At 42.2% G+C, this 18964-nt stretch overlaps 1 protein-coding gene and 1 non-coding gene across 7 annotated transcripts in view; both read left to right on the plus strand.

Moving 5' to 3' along the window:
* The window catches only part of BBS9 (Bardet-Biedl syndrome 9), a 390136-nt gene that overhangs the window by 53144 nt on the left and 318028 nt on the right, over positions 1-18964 (plus strand). For all 6 annotated transcript variants that reach the window (XM_056520430.1, XM_056520428.1, XM_056520429.1 and 3 more), the window contains exon 6: positions 5762-5875. In XM_056520430.1, coding sequence (XP_056376405.1) covers positions 5762-5875 — 114 coding nt within the window. The remainder of the gene's footprint in view (positions 1-5761; positions 5876-18964) is intronic.
* Positions 2858-3048, plus strand: LOC130275208 (U2 spliceosomal RNA). The gene has a single exon (XR_008844702.1). It is a non-coding gene; the product is annotated as a U2 spliceosomal RNA (small nuclear RNA).

Consider the following 18964-nt stretch of genomic DNA (forward strand, 5'->3'; position numbering starts at 1 on the left):
AAGGAGTTCATTTTGTGGCCAAAAGAGGTCGCACATTACGTAACCAATTATCACCTAGTGACATATCAAACAATGAATCTACGGATACCTGGCTTCACCTCAAGGGCTTTTACCAATGTGCACGTACCAGATGCAATCTATGCAAACATGTTGCTAAGTCAACAGAATTTGCATCGGTTGTTAATGGAAACAGATATCCTATAAAGTCTTTCATCAATTGTGATACCACACATGTCATTTACCTAGCCACATGTGAACTGTGCAGAGTGCAATATGTGGGTTGTACCACTAGAAAATTAAAAAGACGCATGTATGAGCACCTCCACAGTTCACATGTTGCGACTTTTAACCACCGGTCTTTATCTGGTCTTGCAAAACATATCCATGAAGCTCACCAAGGTGAGGCGTCCTCCATTAAAGTGTGTGGTATTGAAAAGGTACACCCACCGCGAAGAGGTGGAGACTGGTCGCGTGTTCTTTTGAAACGTGAAGCCTGATGGATACAAGGTATCCTAAAGGTATGAATTACAAAAGTGACCTGGCGTACATATACTAGGACCAATTTTGCTCATCAATTTTTAGTTCTAATTTGGGTTCTCTTTTGATTATCTTTAAGCTCTATGTGACTTACCATAGATATACCATTCTCTAATCGGTAATGATTATACAACAGTTGCGGTCCAATTGTGACGTAGTCTGTCATGTGACATTAGCTGATAATTCAGTATATAAAAGCCAGTTGCCTGGATAGGATGCCAGTACCATGACTAAGGACCATGCGCCCGAAACACGTCGGTAGACGTGGGTTTTAATCTCACTGATCACTGTTTTTCTTTTTGTCCATTTTTTGGACTTTCTATTTTACTATGTACCACCGAGGATATGGCTCGGCATCCTGCTCTTGTGCTCCCTGCAGATGTATTTCCTTGATTTCATGGCGGTTACGGTGAGCTGGAGTCCTCTTTCTTGTTCTTACATAATTTAAATATCCAATAAGACTTCATACTGAAGATGACAATTACAGGTCAATAAATAGACTACAAAAGAACTCTCACAAGAAAAAGAACCATTGATAAAAAACCTGGTTCTTTTTCTTGTGAGAGTTCTGTTGTAGTCTATTTATTGACCTGTGATTGTCATCTTCAGTATGTCGGGCGCACTGTGCAGCCAGTGCGGGCTCGTATGAACAAGCATCGATCCAATATAAAAAATGGATTCATGCTGCACAGTGTGTCCCGCCATTTTTCTATATTTCATGATAAGAATACAGCCTGCCTGAAACTGATGATATTGGAAACTATTTCTGATACGGTTCAGAATAGACTACAGAGGCTTATTAACTGTGAGTCTTATTGAATATTTAAATTATGTACCTTATTTCCAAACGGACTCAATGAAACCATTGAAAATACTCGCTGATTTTATATATTTTTTGATTATCATTATTATTTGTATTTTTGAATTTTTGTATTTTTTGTATTATCTTATTTTGTTATCTTTTAATTTTTTTATATATATATTCTATACGTCTACATGTATGTATTTATTATCATGCATTATGCACTTTATATGAGTGCAATAATATCTATGCGTATTTTGCACATGAACACACCTTTGTTTGTGTTGCTATTGTGTTTCTTCTTCTTTTTTTTGGCATTTTAAGGGTTAACGCCCCTTGTGTGTGTGTGTGTGGTGCATCATGTGACTCCCTTCGTGAATGATTTTTTTCTGACACCAAGGGGTTAAGTAATTATCTTGGAGTGTGTATATATACACTGCTTCCTGTTCCCCTTGTCCATTTGCCTGATGAAGAGCACTAGCGTGAAACGCGTTGCATGTTGGGAATAAAGCTGATTGCTTCAACTGTTGCGTGGTCCCTCAGCGCCCTACTATCCACTGGTCTGGAGGTCGTTGGTTTTTTAATTGCTTTTATTGTGGAGTGGCAGCAGAGGGATCTGCTTCATGCTATCATCCAAGTTGTGCTGGCATTTGCACAACTTACATTGGTAAGCGCTCTATCATTATTAGCGTTCTCACATATGTTATTTATTGCACCATGGAGTGCTCCTTTTTGTCTTTTTTTGTAGTACATGCGACAAAGGGGCACTGTGCATAAAGTATTGGCCGTCAATCCCTTCTCGCCAACGGTCAGCACCTGACGGTAGTACCCTGGGTCTGGGTCCCCCACTTGCCCCTGCCCACCTCGCTATGGCAGCTTGGCGTGATGCAGCGTGGCCTTTAGCTGACTGAAGACTTCAAGGGTGAGTATGAAAAGATGGATTCTGCTTGTGAGTATGAACTTCAGCCCCCCCTCCCTTCTCGCTCCCTTGGCTCCCCCTTCTCTATAGTGCACAGCCCCTCAGCGGCCATTACACTTGGCTCTGCTGGGCCGGTCCCCTCATGGCTTCCGGTGCCACTTGGAGGGCACACTCCCAATACGTCCATTCTCCCATTGCCGCAGTTGTTTTTGCGGCCAGGTGCAGCACTTGCATTGCGGCCACAGGGGCCTGGCCACGTTTTTTCATAACTGCTCTTTTTCTAAGCAGCCGGCGCCCTGATCGTGTGACCGTCACCCCTGCACTCTGTATATTTAGCCCTCGGCTGCTTCATTTACTGTAGTCCGCCTGCAGGCGGCATTGGGGGTGTGGAAAAGCAAACAAAAAACAGCCTCTCAGTGGCTGGCTGCATTGTTTTTAGCACTGTTCTCTCTTGGAGAGTATTAGGGTACCCTTTAGTGGCTGAAAGTAGTCATTACAGCTACATATTTTTTGTATGGCCTTTCCTTGTGCTCCTGTTTCAGATTGGAGTTTTTTCCTTCAGATCCCTTGCCTTCCTAGTATGTGTTTAGGGCATTCTTATCGATTCTTGGCTTGTTGGCTAAGATCAAGTGTAGTATCTGTTCTTATCATTTTAATATCTGATATGTCCCCTATCCGGGAATCATATATTGAATACATTTTTCAGAACGGGGGCCAATTTTGAAGCTTGCTTCAGTCGCCCTAGGCGTATGTCTTATAGGTTTGTTTTTGCAGGCTCTGTGCACCTCACATATTGGAATGTTTTGGCTTTTGCTCGTGTATGCGGCACAAGCCTTGTGCATTGTACCCTTATGCTCAAATAGGCTGCGGACCTAGAGTCTGCACTAGGCGCTTCTCGCCCCTGTTCCTGAGTAATCTCTTTATTGGAATTTCCCAGCTTTCCCTTGCACCCCATTGGTCATTTTCGCTTGGGTGTGCAGTTATGCCAGAGGTTCGGAATTGGGAACTGTAAACAGAGTTGCTCGCCAAGGGTGGTTAACACTATTGCCTTGCAATGCAGTGGTCCTGGGTTCAGATCCCTCCAAGGACAACATCTACAGAATGTTCTCTGCGTGTTTGCACAGGGAGTGACATTCAGCCTGTTCCCTTCTTTACCGACCACCCTTAAATTGTTCGAAGAGTTCGTGACTGCAGTCCATGTGTCACACTTCCTGGGTGACGTGACTAATAGGGGGCCCCTGAGTGGGAAATGGACTCTCTGCGGACTCCTCATGGGTGGTCCTGGTTCTCTCCAACGCCCATGGAGGACGTGCCATCTGGCGCAGCTGCTATTCCTGTACTCCACTGTGTGTGAGTTGACCGTAATGCAATGGACCCTCTACGCCATCCATAGAGGTTGGGTCGTCAGCTGCAGCTGCTGTTTCGGTACTCCACTATGAGTGAGAATTGACCGCTGTACAATGGACCCCGCTACACCACCCATGGAGGTTGGATTGTCTGCCGTAGCTGCTATTCCGGTACTCCACTGTGAGTGAGAGTTGACTGATGTACCATGGATCCTCTGCTATATGTCAGAATTGACTTTTGTTATTAAACCCTCTGTAATGTTCATGGAGTACATGATATCCATGCCTGCAGTCCTGGCTCACCGCGGCATGTGGGTGTTGTCCGGAGGGTTTCCCTCCATGCACCCAGGTTTCCCAGACGTCCATGGGTAGCATGCCTTCCGCCACATCTGTGGCTGAATTCTGGGCCCCCGCTACCGGTGGGAGACAACTAAACGTTGTGTCCCTGCAGGTGCAAGGGACCTTCTATGGCCGCAGCATCCGCTTACATTGGTGATGTCCTTTTGGTTTACTGTAGAATTGGTTTCTAGTACAAGAGATCCAGTGGGTGACCCTTCATATTCCTGCGGTGCTCTATGGTACTGGCATCCGTCTTTTTTCCCCCTTGTAGGGGGGGGGGGATATCATTGGCCTCTCTGTGCCCGTGGTTTACGTGTTTCCGGCTGTAGCCTACACAGCACAGGGTCGGTGCAATTTTCTGGTCCATTCATCATACAGTTGAACTGACAAGCAAACTTTTTTTCTACAGGTCAGTATAAATTCAATTATGCCAAATTTGTATGTGTTTTTTTATATTTTTTTTTAATATTTTTTTTAAATAAATATATCTGTACATTGCTATGTTTTGAGCCTAAAGACATACCAGAAGGCTTTTTTTTCTCTATGTTTTATTGGTACCATGTTTGTATAGATGGAACATTTTTATCACTTTTTTTATCCAATTTTTTCTGGGTTGTTATGTGACCAAAAAATCTGCAATTTAATTAACTCATTTTTTTGTCACTTTTTCAGCTGACTGTGTAGGATCAATATTTTGTAAGCCAGACAATTATGCATGTGGCGAAACCAAATATGTAAAAAAAATATATTTTTATTACTGAGAGGACTTATTTTATTTTACAGTTATTTATTTTTTACACTTTTCTAGTCCCTAGATCCGCAATCATTTGATTGCTTAATTGCTTATATAGATCAAGTCAGGGGGAGCAGATCCTGCGCTTGTGGTCCATTGCTAAGGGCGATCCCCAGCATAAAATGCATACAATGGGGGATGCCTTCAGCAGACCACAAGTGCCACAATAGCATCCTACACCAGATGAAAGGTGTGGATGTGTAACATATAGAATAATGCATACATTTGGGTGCACTACTGTGGTAGATGTAAAAAGTGACATATGGCTAACCCTCAACACTGATGTTAAAATTGAGACATTAGCCAGTATATCTTTATATGAAAGACACACCTGAGCCCATCTCAAGTGGCACGGAACCTAACACTAAACCTACCTGTGCCGTATGGGCAATACCAGGGGCCAGTGGGCAATTACAGCGGCATTAGGTCCGACTCACAGCCTGCTCCCAGTTCACTCCAGTGTGGCTAAGCACACATACAATGGGAGGAGGGAGGAAGGCTATGAGCCCCGCCCAAGTAGGCTGATATGTTGCCGGCCTCACAGGTGCACCAAAATGCTGCCTATAATAGTGATTAATGCGCATTAGATTTGGAGTTTATACACTTCCAAGCACAAAATTTAAACAACAAGAAATAATGTGGTTTTAAAAGGGACTGGGAGGAGGCTGGTGGTTGGATCTATTGCCGCTGTAATTGCCCACTGGCCCCTGGTATTGCCCATACGGCACAGGTAGGTTTAGTGTTAGGTCCCGTGCCACTTGAGAAACCTTGGCATCCGTGTGCGGGCTCAGGTATGTCCTTCATATAAGGATATACTACTAACAACTCCATGTGTGGAGAGCAGCGGACATTATTTTAGTTAGGAGGGAGACCCTTAGTGGCAAGAAATATAAGGATTATATTAGAATAGGAAAAAGATTAAACTTTTAATACAAATATTTTAAAAATATTAATATTTTGATTTTCTCCATTCTGTTATACAAAATTGTTTGACATGACAGTGTTTATTTAATCTCTTCAAACAGGTACCTTAGGAAATGTGGAACATGGAAACCAATATCAGATTAAACTGATGTATGAACATAATCTTCAGCGGGCAGCTTGCAACATGACTCATGGCCCATTTGGAGGAGTCAAAGGTATGTGATAAAATGACTGTAAAACTTGTATAAATGGTCATCCATGGTAGTGCTGCTTCATAAATTGTCTGTAATGGTTACTGCAATATACTGAGTTTAGTTTAAGCACACAACTGGTTTTGTGAGGATTAGTTTTACTACTTTGTCTGAAAGGGGTGAAGTTAAAATGTTTATATGCTCACTTAATGATGTCTTTTATGACATTGTACATTGGTAAGAGATCCAGGAATAGACATCTTATAATAAAATAGTGCTTATCAAGAATTATAGTTGATTAGCACTAGACCATGTATCCCCCTCTACAGAATGAAAAACACTGTAATATTTGGTGCTGTATTGAAAAACTTGTGATGCAACTGCTAGTCCTAGTTTAGTATACACAGGTCAGTGGCATCTTCTAGCAGATATGCCTGTCCTGGCTGCTCTTAAAGTGACAGAAAGCCACGTGTGAGTGCGCAGATGGGAAGGGCAGGTGGGGTTTTTTGCCTACTGGCCATGATACATTTGCAGACCTAACAATGAAGTAGCAGGCACTTGCCCAGGACTACTTGTCAGTGTTTCTCTCTGTTGCATACCAGTGATATTGGATTTTATCAGTGACCTAGTAAATATCTGACCCTCATTCTAATTCGTTAATCAGAATGCATGCACAAAATTAAAGGAAAACTGTCACATGTTTTGTCCCGCACTATCCACAGGTACCTGTGGATAGTGCGGGAGACGCTGAACAATTTGAGTCCTACGTTGCCCGGATCCGCTGCGCCGTTTGCCCGTTACAGGTCTTTTTCTGTGTATTAAAATTAGCACTTAACTGGCAAAGGCGGGGTTACTGCCTTCAACTGCCACTATGTTGTAACCGCCGCCCTGCCCGCAGCACCGCCCAGCTAATGAATATTCATATATTGGCTTACTATGTTGTCTCATATCGGCTGAGTCCCTGACGCTACTGCGCATGTGCAGGATTTCTCACTACACCCGGAAGCAGTCTTCAGTGCTGCTTCATTCTTCCGGAGCAGCGCTGAAGTAAGGGTGTAGGCAGTTTGTGACAACATAGTTAGGCAATATATAAATATTCATTAGCCGGGCGGTGCTGCGGGCAGGGCGGCGGTTACAACACAGTGGCAGTTGAAGGCAGTAACCCCGCCTTTGCCAGTTAAGTGCGAATTTTAATACACAGAAAAAGACCTGTAACGGTCAAACGGCGCAGCGAATCCGCGCAAGGTAGGACTCAAATTGTTCAGCGTCTCCCGCACTATCCACAGGTACCTGTGGATAGTGCGGGACAAAACATGTGACAGTTTTCCTTTAAATCAAATGGACTCCTTGTCCGTTGTAATTACTTCTATATTTTATTTGCCAGTCATCCAGTTATATAGACATTGCATTTAGCATAATTTCCCACCCACACTAGGGGCGTGTGTATAACCTTGGCATACCATATAAGGTATGATTTTTCTCTTAAATATTTATTAAATATTTAGAAAGACTTTAGGCGTTTGGCTAAAACAGGAAATCTTCTTACATGGAGAGGGGGGGAAAGCAAGGAGTAGAGCAGCGTGTGGGGGGGGGGGGGGGATGGGCTTTGTCAAATAGTCTTTTTATACTGCATACACATATATACATCCATTGCAATCCCCCCTTAAAATCACTATTTTACCTTTCCCCAATTTCCATCATCCTAACTCATCTGCTCCAATGTTTTTTCTCAAATGCTTCACTGTACTTTAGACGACCCATGGCTTGTCCATGGACCCCCTTAGCCTCAGACTTTACACATATAGAGTTAGATGCTGTCCCTATGGTTCACTGGTTTTATAGATGGTATTGAAGCTCTGTAATGGGGTATAGGCTTCATCAGTAGTTTCAAGTCCAAATTAGTCATCACTGGCTTGGCATTCTTGACAGCCTTCCTACACATCTTTAAGAAAGGCAAAACACAACACACAACAAAAGCAAGGATTATCAGGATTATAAGTATGGTTATTCCTATTTGGGCCAAAGTCTTTATCCACCCTCCCATCCAATCAAAGTACTGATCCCAAGGATCTGCAATTCAGGAATTGTTTTTAAGTTCTACCTATAGGTCTTCTAGTTTCTTTATGGCTATGGTTACTTCTTTATGGTTATGGTTACCATTGAGTCCTGTATTGGCTGGGATATATGTGTAACATGTCTCCCCAAACATTTTACATACCCCCCCCCTTTACTACTAACACCATATCTAATGCATACGATTTTTGAATGTCATAGTGGATGTGGCAAAATGGAAAATGAAATATTTCTCACAGAAAAAGATTGCAGTAACACATGTTTTGCTATACACATGTTTATTCACTTTGTGTGTATTGGAACTAAAGCAAAAAAGGGAGGGAAAAAAGGCAAATTGGACATAATGTCACACCAAACTCCAAAAATGGACTGGACAAAATTATTGGCACCCTTTCAAAATTGTGGAAAAATAAAATTGTTTCAAGCATGTGGTGCACCTTTATACCTGGGGCAAGTAACAGGTGGGGCAAGTAACAGGTGTGGGCAATATAAAAATCACACCTGAAAGCAGATAATAAGGAGAGAAGTTCACTTAGTATTTGCATTGTGTGCCTGTGTGTGCCACACTAAGCATGAACAACAAAAAGAGAAGAAGAAAACTGTCTGAGGACTTGGGTGCCAACATTTACGACCATGACTGTATAATTAATCCAGTCTACATTCTTGTTATGGAAATCTGGGGTATTATAGACATAAATCCGGCTTTTACTTGATCTCTAGCTTTAAATTAATCTAGGACCCCCCTTGGGAATCCTATAGCATCAATATACACATGGGAGTCAAGGCTCCCAGTAGGGGCTGCACGTTTACTTCTGAAGTGTGGTTTGGGTTCCTCTCTAGGTTTGGTAGGGAAAATGTGCATGGGCATAAGAGCCTTGGCTAATGTGCATTCTCCAGTCCAATTCCCTTCTAATCGCGTTCTGAGCTTCATATCCCCAAGTATCCCATACCTTACGGTAGTTAACATTTACTCATCCCACTGCCTAGGCCTATCCTTTCTATATTTTTACACCAAGTATTCCTTTTCCTTTTAACATTATCACCCCACTATTTGTACAGGACACCAACATCTATACGGGATCATCATATGTAAGCGTCTCTTTCCACACTTATTTCCTGACACACACTCAACTCACACTAATCATGGGTTTAAGGAAATGGGTAATAATTATAAAATCTGAACTAGGCACAACTTTACAAAAGGTTCTTGGTTATATTCTTTACTGTGTCTATGGTTAGGGAATCAGTACAGTGAGACAAGGACATACTTATATTGGCCAACCTTAGGCAGTTAGATGAAGTCTATTTATAGTCTCTGAAACAGGTAAGATGATTATGGGGTGTATTGATGTACCTTTATTATTTTACCTAGGGCATAACAGTTGCAAATAATTAAGTCTGTACAAACCTTCTTTCTGCATTGTTGAATCCTGAGGCCACCCAATGTACGGACATTACTGCACACACAGCTCCCTTCTCCTTAGTGTATGGGGCCATATATGTTTCCATGAGGTTCAAGGCTGTTGGCACAATCAGTTTACCAACTCTTCAGATGCCATCTTTGGCCTGTACCACCTATTTCTTCTTCCATTGGTCTCTCTCAGCATGCGTTGCTGGTTCCTGCAAGAGACCTAACCAGACAGATCCACACTCCCCATCTAACTGTATACTCTGTACCACAACTGTGGGGAGGACAGGAACAATGCAGCCTTGGCAGTCTTCTCCACCATCCAATCCCCTTGGCTTCTGGGGGTTGTTTGTTTCCTTCATGTGGGTCTGAACTTTTATGATGGCTGCCCTCTCTGGCAGCTCTAGGACTTTGAACACTTGAATTACAAACTACAGATTCTACATTTGATTGTTTTGCCCAAGGATTTAAGAAAACCTTTACTTCAATAGGCCCATACTCGTGGGCAGTAATATAAAGGTGTGCCCTTACTCATTATGTCTTACTTTCAGCCAACTTACACATCTCAGTGAATATCTTCAACTCTACTTTCTGAACCAACAACTCAGAGTGGTTTATTGAAGTAGAACTTAATTCTGCGTGTGGTCACCATATATCCTGTCTTATGTATTACCTCTTTACATCACTTGGAGCAAGCTTACATTTATAACTCTGCATCAACCATGGATTCTCTGACATCTTATTATGGCTCTTGAATTTTTAACCTCATAAGTTCAAGACAATCCTAATCTGAGGGTAGCAATGCCACCAAAGAGCAGTCTTCTTTTTCTGCATCTTCATATTACACTATATTATCATTATAAAGTTATCCACTCACAACTGATGTTTAAATAAATGTAATGTAGAATGTATAGGTATATCACATTGTTTATACATGTACTATGGACATTCTCAATTTTAAACAGTAGATATATATTTCCTTCAAGTCTAATGTGACTTTGTGTTTCAGGAGAATAGGCTGTCATTCTCCCTATAAGCCCCACCTTTCTCTTCCTTCTCCTCTACGTCACTGGTCACCGCCCCCTGTCAGTCTGGGTTGTTTCTTTACCTCAGTTTAGATCAGTCAACAATAATGCTTCAATGTCTAGTAACTGACTCGATTCCTTTGTCACTTTACATGAAGACATACAATACACACATAACATGTAACAATACCGACCTGTACAAATACTCAAAGTACAACACACGGGGCCCATCACACATCAAAAATGTAAAAGAATAAAAAAAATATACAGATCTTTCAAAAATTGGAAAAATCACCTTTAATGCACATTGTTTAAAATGAAATACTCATTAGCTGACTTTAAATGATTAGGTAATACTTATCAATTAACCCCTTAAGGACCTATGGCATATGGATACGCCCTGGCTCCCCTGTACTTAAGGACCCAGGATATATCCATACGCCCATGCAAATTTTTGTCCCCGCCGCGTGCCGGGCGGGTACCGGACCGGGACAATTGCTGATATCTATCAGCAGGCACCCCGGGCAAATGCCTAGGGGGTCATCAGAATTCACACCGACGATTTGCGCCGATTCCGGGGCATACGGGTCTATGGTGACCCGGAATATAAGGGGGATCGCAGTTGTCCAAGACACCCACGATCCCCCTGAATGGATAGGAGTGGGGTGGCAGGGGTGCCACCCCTCCTATCCCTGCTATTGGTCGTCAAGAAGCGACTACCAATAGCAGATCGGGGGCGGGGGGTTAACTTTCGGTTTCCCCGTTCTGCCCACCCACAATAGGCGGGGCCGAACGGGGAAACCGACAGGGACCGTCGCAGAAGATCCACTTACCCATCAGCGGCAGCAGCAGCCTGGATCGGTGGCGAGGATCGACGGAAGAAGAGGACGGCGATGCGGCTCCCTGGATCCTATGGAAGGCTGTGAGTTGCCTAGCAACATCTGGAGGGCTACAGTCTGAGACCACTATACAGTGGTCTCTAAACTGTAGCCCTCCAGATATTGCAAAACTACAACTCCCATTATGCCCAGACAGCTGTTTGCTGTGTGGGCATGCTGGGATTTGTAGTTTTGCAACAGCTGGAGGGCTGCAGTTTAAAGATCACTGCAGTGATCTCTAAACTATGGCCCACTAGATCTTGCAAAACTACAATTCCTAGCATGCCCACACAGCAAACAGCTGTCTGCATCCTGGGAGTTGTAGTTGTGTACCTTGAGCTGTTGCATAACTACATCTCCCAGCATGCCCCGCGGCGATCAGTACATGCTGGGAGTTGTAGTTTTTGCAACAGCTGGAGGCACACTGGTTGGAAAATACGGAGTTAGGTAACAGAACCTAACTGAAGGTTTTCCAACCAGTGTGCCTCCAGCAAAAGTACAACTCCCAGCATGCACGGTCTGTCAGTACATGCTGGGAGTTGTAGTTTTGAAACAGCTGGAGATTTGCCCCCCCCCCCCATGTGAATGTACAGGATACATTCACACCGGCGAGTTTACAGTGAGTTTTCTGCTTCAAGTTTGGGCTGCTGCAAATTTTTCGCCGAAGCGCAAACTCCTAGCTGGAAACTCACCGTAAACGCCCGCCAGTGCGAATGTACCCTAAAAACACTACACTACACAAACCCATAATAAAGGGTAGAACACTACATATACACCCCCTTACACTGTCGTTCCCCCCCCCCCCCCCCCAATAAAAATGAAAACTTATCGTATGGCAGTGTTTCCAAAACGGAGCCTCCAGCTGTTGCAAAACAACCACGCCCAGCATTTCCGGACAGCCACTGACTGTCCAGGCATGCTGGGAGTTTAGCAACAGCTGGAGGCACCCTGTTTGGGAATCACTGGCGTACAATACCCCTGTGTCCACCCCTATGCAATCCCTATGAAGTCCTCAAATGCGCATGGCGCTCTCTCACTTCAGAGCCCTGACGTATTTCAAGGAAACAGTTTAGGGTCATATATGGGGTATTTCTGTACTCGGGAGAAATTGCACTACAATTTTGGGGGGCTTTTTTTTCCTTTTACCCCTTATGAAAAGGGAAAGTTGGGGTCTACACCAGCCTGTTAGTGTCAATTTTTTTTAAATTTTTTAAGCTAACATGCTGGTGTTGCCCCATACTTTTAATTTTCGCAAGCGGTAAAAGCAAAAAAAGACCCCCAAAATTTGTAATGCAATTTCTCCTGAGTACGGAAATACCCCATATGTGGGCGTAAAATGTTCAACGGACGCACAACAAGGCTCAGGAGTGAGAGCGCACAATGTACATTTGAGGCCTAAATTGGTGATTTGCACAGGGGTGGCTGATTTTACAGCGGTTCTGCCATAAACACAAAAAAATAAATACCCACATGTGACCCCATTTTGGAAACTACACCTCTCAAGGAACGTAGTGAGCCTTAACACCCCACAGGTGTTTGACAAAATAGTTGGATGGGAAAATGAGAAAAACTTTTTTTTCGCTAAAATGCTGGTGTTACCCTAAATTTTTCATTTTCACAAGGGAAAATAGGAAAAAAGCCCCCCAAATTTGTAACCCCATTTTTTCTGAGTAAGAACATACCCCATATGTGGATGTAAAGTGCTCTGTGGGTGCACTACAATGCTCAGAAGAGAAGGAGCGACATTGGGATTTTGAAGAGAAAATTTGTCCAGAATTGAAGGCCACGTGTGTTTACAAAGCCCTCATAGGGCTAGAACAATGGACCCCCCCCCACATGTGACCCCATTTTGGAAACTACACCCCTCGCGTAATGTAATAAGGGGTGCAGTGAGCATTTATGTCCCACAGGTGTCTGACAGATTTTTGGAACAGTGATCCGTGAAAATGAAAAATAAAACTTTTCATTTGCACAGCCCACTGTTCCAAAGATCTGTCAAACACCAGTGGGGTGTAAATACTCACTGCACCACTTATTAAATTCTGTGAGGGGTGTAGTTTCCAAAATGGGGTCACATGTGGGGGGGTCGACTGTTCTGGCACCATGGGAAGCTTTGTAAACGCACTTGGCCCCCGACTTCCATTCCAAACAAATTCTCTTTCAAAAAGCTCAATGGCGCTCCTCCTCTTCTGAGCATTGTAGTGCGCCAGCAGAGCCCTTGACGTCCACACATGGGGTATTTCAATACTCAGAAGAAATGGGGTTACAGATTTTGGTGGTCATTTTCTCCTATTACCTCTTGTAAAAATGTAAAATTTGGGGAAAACACAGCATTTTTTCCCCAACTTTCACAAAAAGTCGTGAAATACCTGTGAGGTGTTATGGCTCACTGTACCCCTTGTTACATTCCTTGAGGGGTGTAGTTTCCAAAATAGTATGCCATGTGTTTTATATTTTTGCTGTTCTGGCACCCTAGGGGCTTCCAAAATGCGACATTCTCCCCAAACACCATTTCAGCAAAATTTGCTTTCCAAAAGCTAAATGTGACTCCTTCACTTCTGAGCATTGTAGTTCGCTCACAGAGCATTGTACGTCCTAACATGGGGTATTTATATACTCAGAAGAGATGGGGGTTACAAATTTTGGGGGGCATTTCCTCCCATTACCCTTTGTAAAAATGATAAATTTGGGGGAAAAACTGCACTATAGTGGAAAATTGTTTTTTTTAATTACACATCCGAATTTAACGAAAAGTCGTCAAACACCTGTGGGGTGTTAAGGCTCACTGGACCCCTTGTTACGTGCCTTGAGGAGTGTAGTTTCCAAAATGATATGCCATGTGGGGGTTTTCTCCTGTCCTGGCACCATAGGGGCTTCCTAAATGTGACATGCCCCCCCAAAAACCATTTCATCAAAATTCACTCTCCAAAATCCCATTGTTGCACCTTCCCTTCAGAGCCCTCTATTGCGCCCGCCGAACACTTGACATCCACATATGAGGTATTTCCTTACTCAAGATCAATTGGGTTACAAATTTTGGGGGGATTTTTTATCTATTACCCCTTGTAAAAATTCAAAAACTGGGTCTACAAGAACATGCGAGTGTAAAAAATGAAGATTTTGAATTTTCTCCTTCAATTTGCTGCTATTCCTGTGAAACACCTAAAGGGTTAACAAACTTTCTGAATGTCATTTTGAATACTTTGAGGAGTGCAGTTTTTATAATGGGGTCATTTATGGGGTATTTTTTTAAGAAGAAAGCCCTTCAAATCTTCTTCAAAACCTAAGTGGTCCCTGAAAAATTCCGATTTTGAAAAGTTTGTAAAAAATTGGAAAATTGCTGCTGAACTTTGAAGCCCTCTGGTGTCTTCCAAAAGTAAAAACATGTCAACTTTATGATGCAAACATAAAGTAGACATATTTTATATGTGAATCAATATATAATTTATTTGGAATATCCATTTTCCTTATAAGCAGAGAGCTTCAAAGTTTTAAAAAAATGGAAAATTTTCAATTTTTTCATAACATTTTTGAATTTTTCACCAAGAAATGAGGCAAGTATCGACAAAATTTTACCACTAACATAAAGTAGAATATGTCATTCATTCGGAATCAGAATGAAAGGTAAAAGCATTCCAGAGTTAATAATGCTTAAAGTGGCAATGGTCAGATGTTTAAAAAATGGCCGGGTCCTTAAGGGGTTAAATAGTGATCACTTTTTTTTTCAAATTTTTTTTTCCCTGCCCAAATTCTTCTCTTGTTACTCCTATAATATAATCGGACAATGAATTGCATTTCCTGATACACTTCATTTTTGGCATTCATCCTACGCAACTGTGAAAACAAAACAATATTAGGAAATTAATGAAATATCATCAAATAGGTTCAATTAGTACCATGTGGATTTTCTTTTGTTCTTTAACAATCTTAAATGGATCCATTACAACACAAACAGCTTCAACCATGCTTTCACTCAGCTTTCCTACAGACCTACCTTGCCCTCTGCATTACATAGCACTAAGCATTCCTCATTATCATCTCCACTTTTGTCCCCACCATTGCAACTACCCCCATACATTGAAGTTAATATCCACACCCTGAAACAAAGGCTTTTTTCATTCAACGTCCTATCACCAGGCTACCAAAATGTATGTCTGTACATCAATGTTAATTTTATTACCTAATTATTTTGATTATAATTTTTGCCAACCACAGTCCCCTTAATCTTTGACTTAACTATAACCGTTCAGATGACTACAATATAACTTTGGTAAATCAAATCATAATTTGCTCTCAAGAATCACACTACTGTATACGACTGTATATAATACTGCAGTATATGAATACTTTTGTCCATCAACCAGTAGTATATTTCAAACTTTCAACTTCCAAAGCCAGCAGGATATTGTTATGTATCAAAAGAGGTATGGACTCAAGGGACAGGGACATAATACTCCCCCTTTATAAAGCATTGGTATGGCCTCACCTGGAATATGCTGTTCAGTTTTGGTCGCCTGTCCATAAAAGGGACACTGCGGAGCTGGAAAGGGTGCAGAGACGTGCGACTAAACTAATTTGGGGCATGGAACATTTTAGCTATGAGGAGCGATTAAAGGAGTTACAATTGTTTAGTCTTGAGAAGAGACTTTTAAGGGGGGATATGATAAACGTATATAAGTATATAAATGGCACATACAAAAAATATGGAGAAAAACTGTTCCAGGTTAACCCCTTAAGGACTCAGCCCATTTTGGCCTTAAAGAGTACCTGTCATCATCTAAACTTTCCCTGATCCCGCTTCCCATCTGTCCCCTTCTCTAACTATGCCTATCCCTGTGTTTATTGAGGTGTAAAACGCTGTGGAAATACCTTTTTTTTTTATCCCTCTTCATTAGCTCAAGAGCACTGTCTTTCTGAGGGGTGGACGGTGGCGGGTCCCGGCAGGCATGATGTCACATGAAGCTTGGCTGGGACTCTGCTTCTGCCAGTCTTCCTGTATGCTGCTCTCCCTCTGCAGCAGTGTTTCCCAACCAGGGCACCTCCAGCTGTTGCAAAACTACAACTCCCAGCATGCCCAGACAGCCAACAGCTGTCCAGACATGCTGGGAGTTGTAGTTTTGCAACAGCTGGAGGCACCCTGGTTGGGAAACACTGCTCTGCAGTGTGCATACAGACTAAGTACAGGTGAGGGATGGCATCCTCTGTCTCTCTCTCTCTCTCTCTCTCTCTATCTCTATCTCTATCTCTCTATCTCTCCACTAAAAAGTCAATGCTGAGAACCAGGGGCTGAGGGAGCAATTACAGAGGCAGTAATTAAGATGAATGTCGGGGGGGGGGGGGGGGGGGGGGGCACAGAGCAGGGATTGCAGTGAGATAATACAATGTATAAGATAACGTGTGGTGAGGGGCAGGGGGGAGGGGGAGGTGACTGGCTGTTATATGAGAGGCATGTGCAGGCTTGTAGCTCACAGGCTGGGAGCAAGTCCTGAGCTGAGAGCACTGAACTTCCGGTGGAAGGACCAGAGCCCTTCAGCATTAGTCCTAAAATCTGTACACTTACTATGAAAAGCATAGGATGCTGCTTGCAGACCAGGCATAGAAGAGAGACCCCTAGTGGCCAAAAGTAGAAAATGAAAAAACTGGTATAAATATTAATATTTTTTTAATGAAGATATATTACAATATCTCTTCATTAATGATTATGAACAACATATTAAAAGTTTTTGTTGATGACAGGTACTCTTTAAGGACTCAGACAATTTAATTTTTACGTTTTCATTTTTTCCTCCTCGCCTTCTAAAAATCATAACTCTTTTATATTTTCATCCACAGACTAGTATGAGGGCTTGTTTTTTGCGCGACCAGTTGTCCTTTGTAATGACATATCATATCATAAAATGTATGGCGCAACCAAAAAACACTATTTTTGTGGGAAAGTTAAAAAAAAAACGCAATTTAGCTAATTTTGGAAGGTCTCGTTTTCACGCCGTACAATTTACGGTAAAAATTATGTGTGTTCTTTATTCTGAGGGTCAATACGATTAAAATGATACCCATTATTACATACTTTTATATTACTGTTGTGCTTAAAAAAAATCACAAACTTTTTAACCAAATTAGTACGTTTATAATCCCTTTATTTTGATGACCTATAACTTTTTTATTTTTCCGTATAAGAGGCGGTATAAGGGCTCATTTTTTGCGCCATGATCTGTACTTTTTTTTGATACCACATTTGCATATAAAAAACTTTTAATACATTTTTTATAATTTTTTTTTTATAAAATGTATAGAAAAAGTAGCAATTTTGGACTTTTTTTTTTTACGTTCACGCCGTTCACCATACGGGATCATTGACATTTTATTTTAATAGTTCGGACATTTACTCACGCGGCGATACCAAATATTTCTACGCTTTTTGGGGGTAAAATAGGAAAAAACGGACGTTTTACTTTTTTATTGGGGGAGGGGATTTTTCACTTTTTTTTTTACTTTTACTTATACATTTTTTTTTACACTTGAATAGTCCCCATAGGGTACTATTCATAGCAATACCATGATTGCTAATACTGATCTGTTGTATGTATAGGATATAGAACAGATCAATGTTATCGGCTATCTTCTGTTCTGGTCTGCTCGATCACAGACCAGAGCAGAAGACACCGGAAGCAGGAAGGTGAGGGGACCTCCGTGCGGCGTTCTGAATGATTGGATCCCCGCAGCAGCGCTGCGGGCAATCCGATCGTTCATTTAAATCGCGCACTGCCGCAGATGCCGGGATCTGTATTGATCCCGGCACCTGTGGGGTTAATGGCGGACGCCCGCGAGATCGCGGGCGTTGGCCATTGCCGGCGGGTCCCTGGCTGCGATCAGCAGCCGGGATCAGCCGCGCATGACACGGGCATCGCTCCGATGCCCGCGGTTATGCACAGGACGTAAATGTACGTCCTGGTGCGTTAAGTACCACCGCACCAGGACGTACATTTACGTCCTGAGTCCTTAAGGGGTTAAACCCCCCCCAAAGGACGAGGGGGCACTCCCTCCGTCTGGAGAAGAAAAGGTTTAGTCTAAAGGGGCGACACGCCATAAGAACCATAAGAACTGTGAATTTACCTCAGGAACTGGTCACAGCAGGAACAATTAATAGCTTTAAAACAGGGTTAGATATATTCCTGGAACAAAATAACATTAATGCTTATGCAGAATTATAAAACTACATCCCTTCCCTTTATCCCCTTACACCCTTCCCTTCAATTCCCTGGTTGGACTTGATGGACGTATATCTTTTTTCAGCCATACTAACTATGTAACTCTGTAACCAACTATGTAACTTCCTTAAAATCCATAGTCCATTCTTTACACACCACATGCTTTTCCATCAAAACCTTGAGTCTCCATTTTGTTTCTCTCAATCAAGCTGCTAACAGCAATGTGGTCCTCTTTTACTTGTCTTATCACTTGTATACATCATTAACATTTGAACTGCAACAACACAATGCATACAGTTATTTGTCTACTCAAGCTAATATATACAAAACCACTAAGGAACATTCTTTGGGAGATAATTGGGCAATCCTACTCAACAACTTAGTTTAAAACACAGACACAGTTTTGACATTTATGAGGATACTACAACTCCCATCATACCTTCTATTCCTCCCATTATATACACACACACACACACACACACAAAAACACATCTACATACTTTTTCAGTTTCTCATTACCA

The sequence above is a fragment of the Hyla sarda genome, chromosome 5, assembly GCF_029499605.1.
Source record: "Hyla sarda isolate aHylSar1 chromosome 5, aHylSar1.hap1, whole genome shotgun sequence".
Taxonomy (NCBI): domain Eukaryota; kingdom Metazoa; phylum Chordata; class Amphibia; order Anura; family Hylidae; genus Hyla; species Hyla sarda.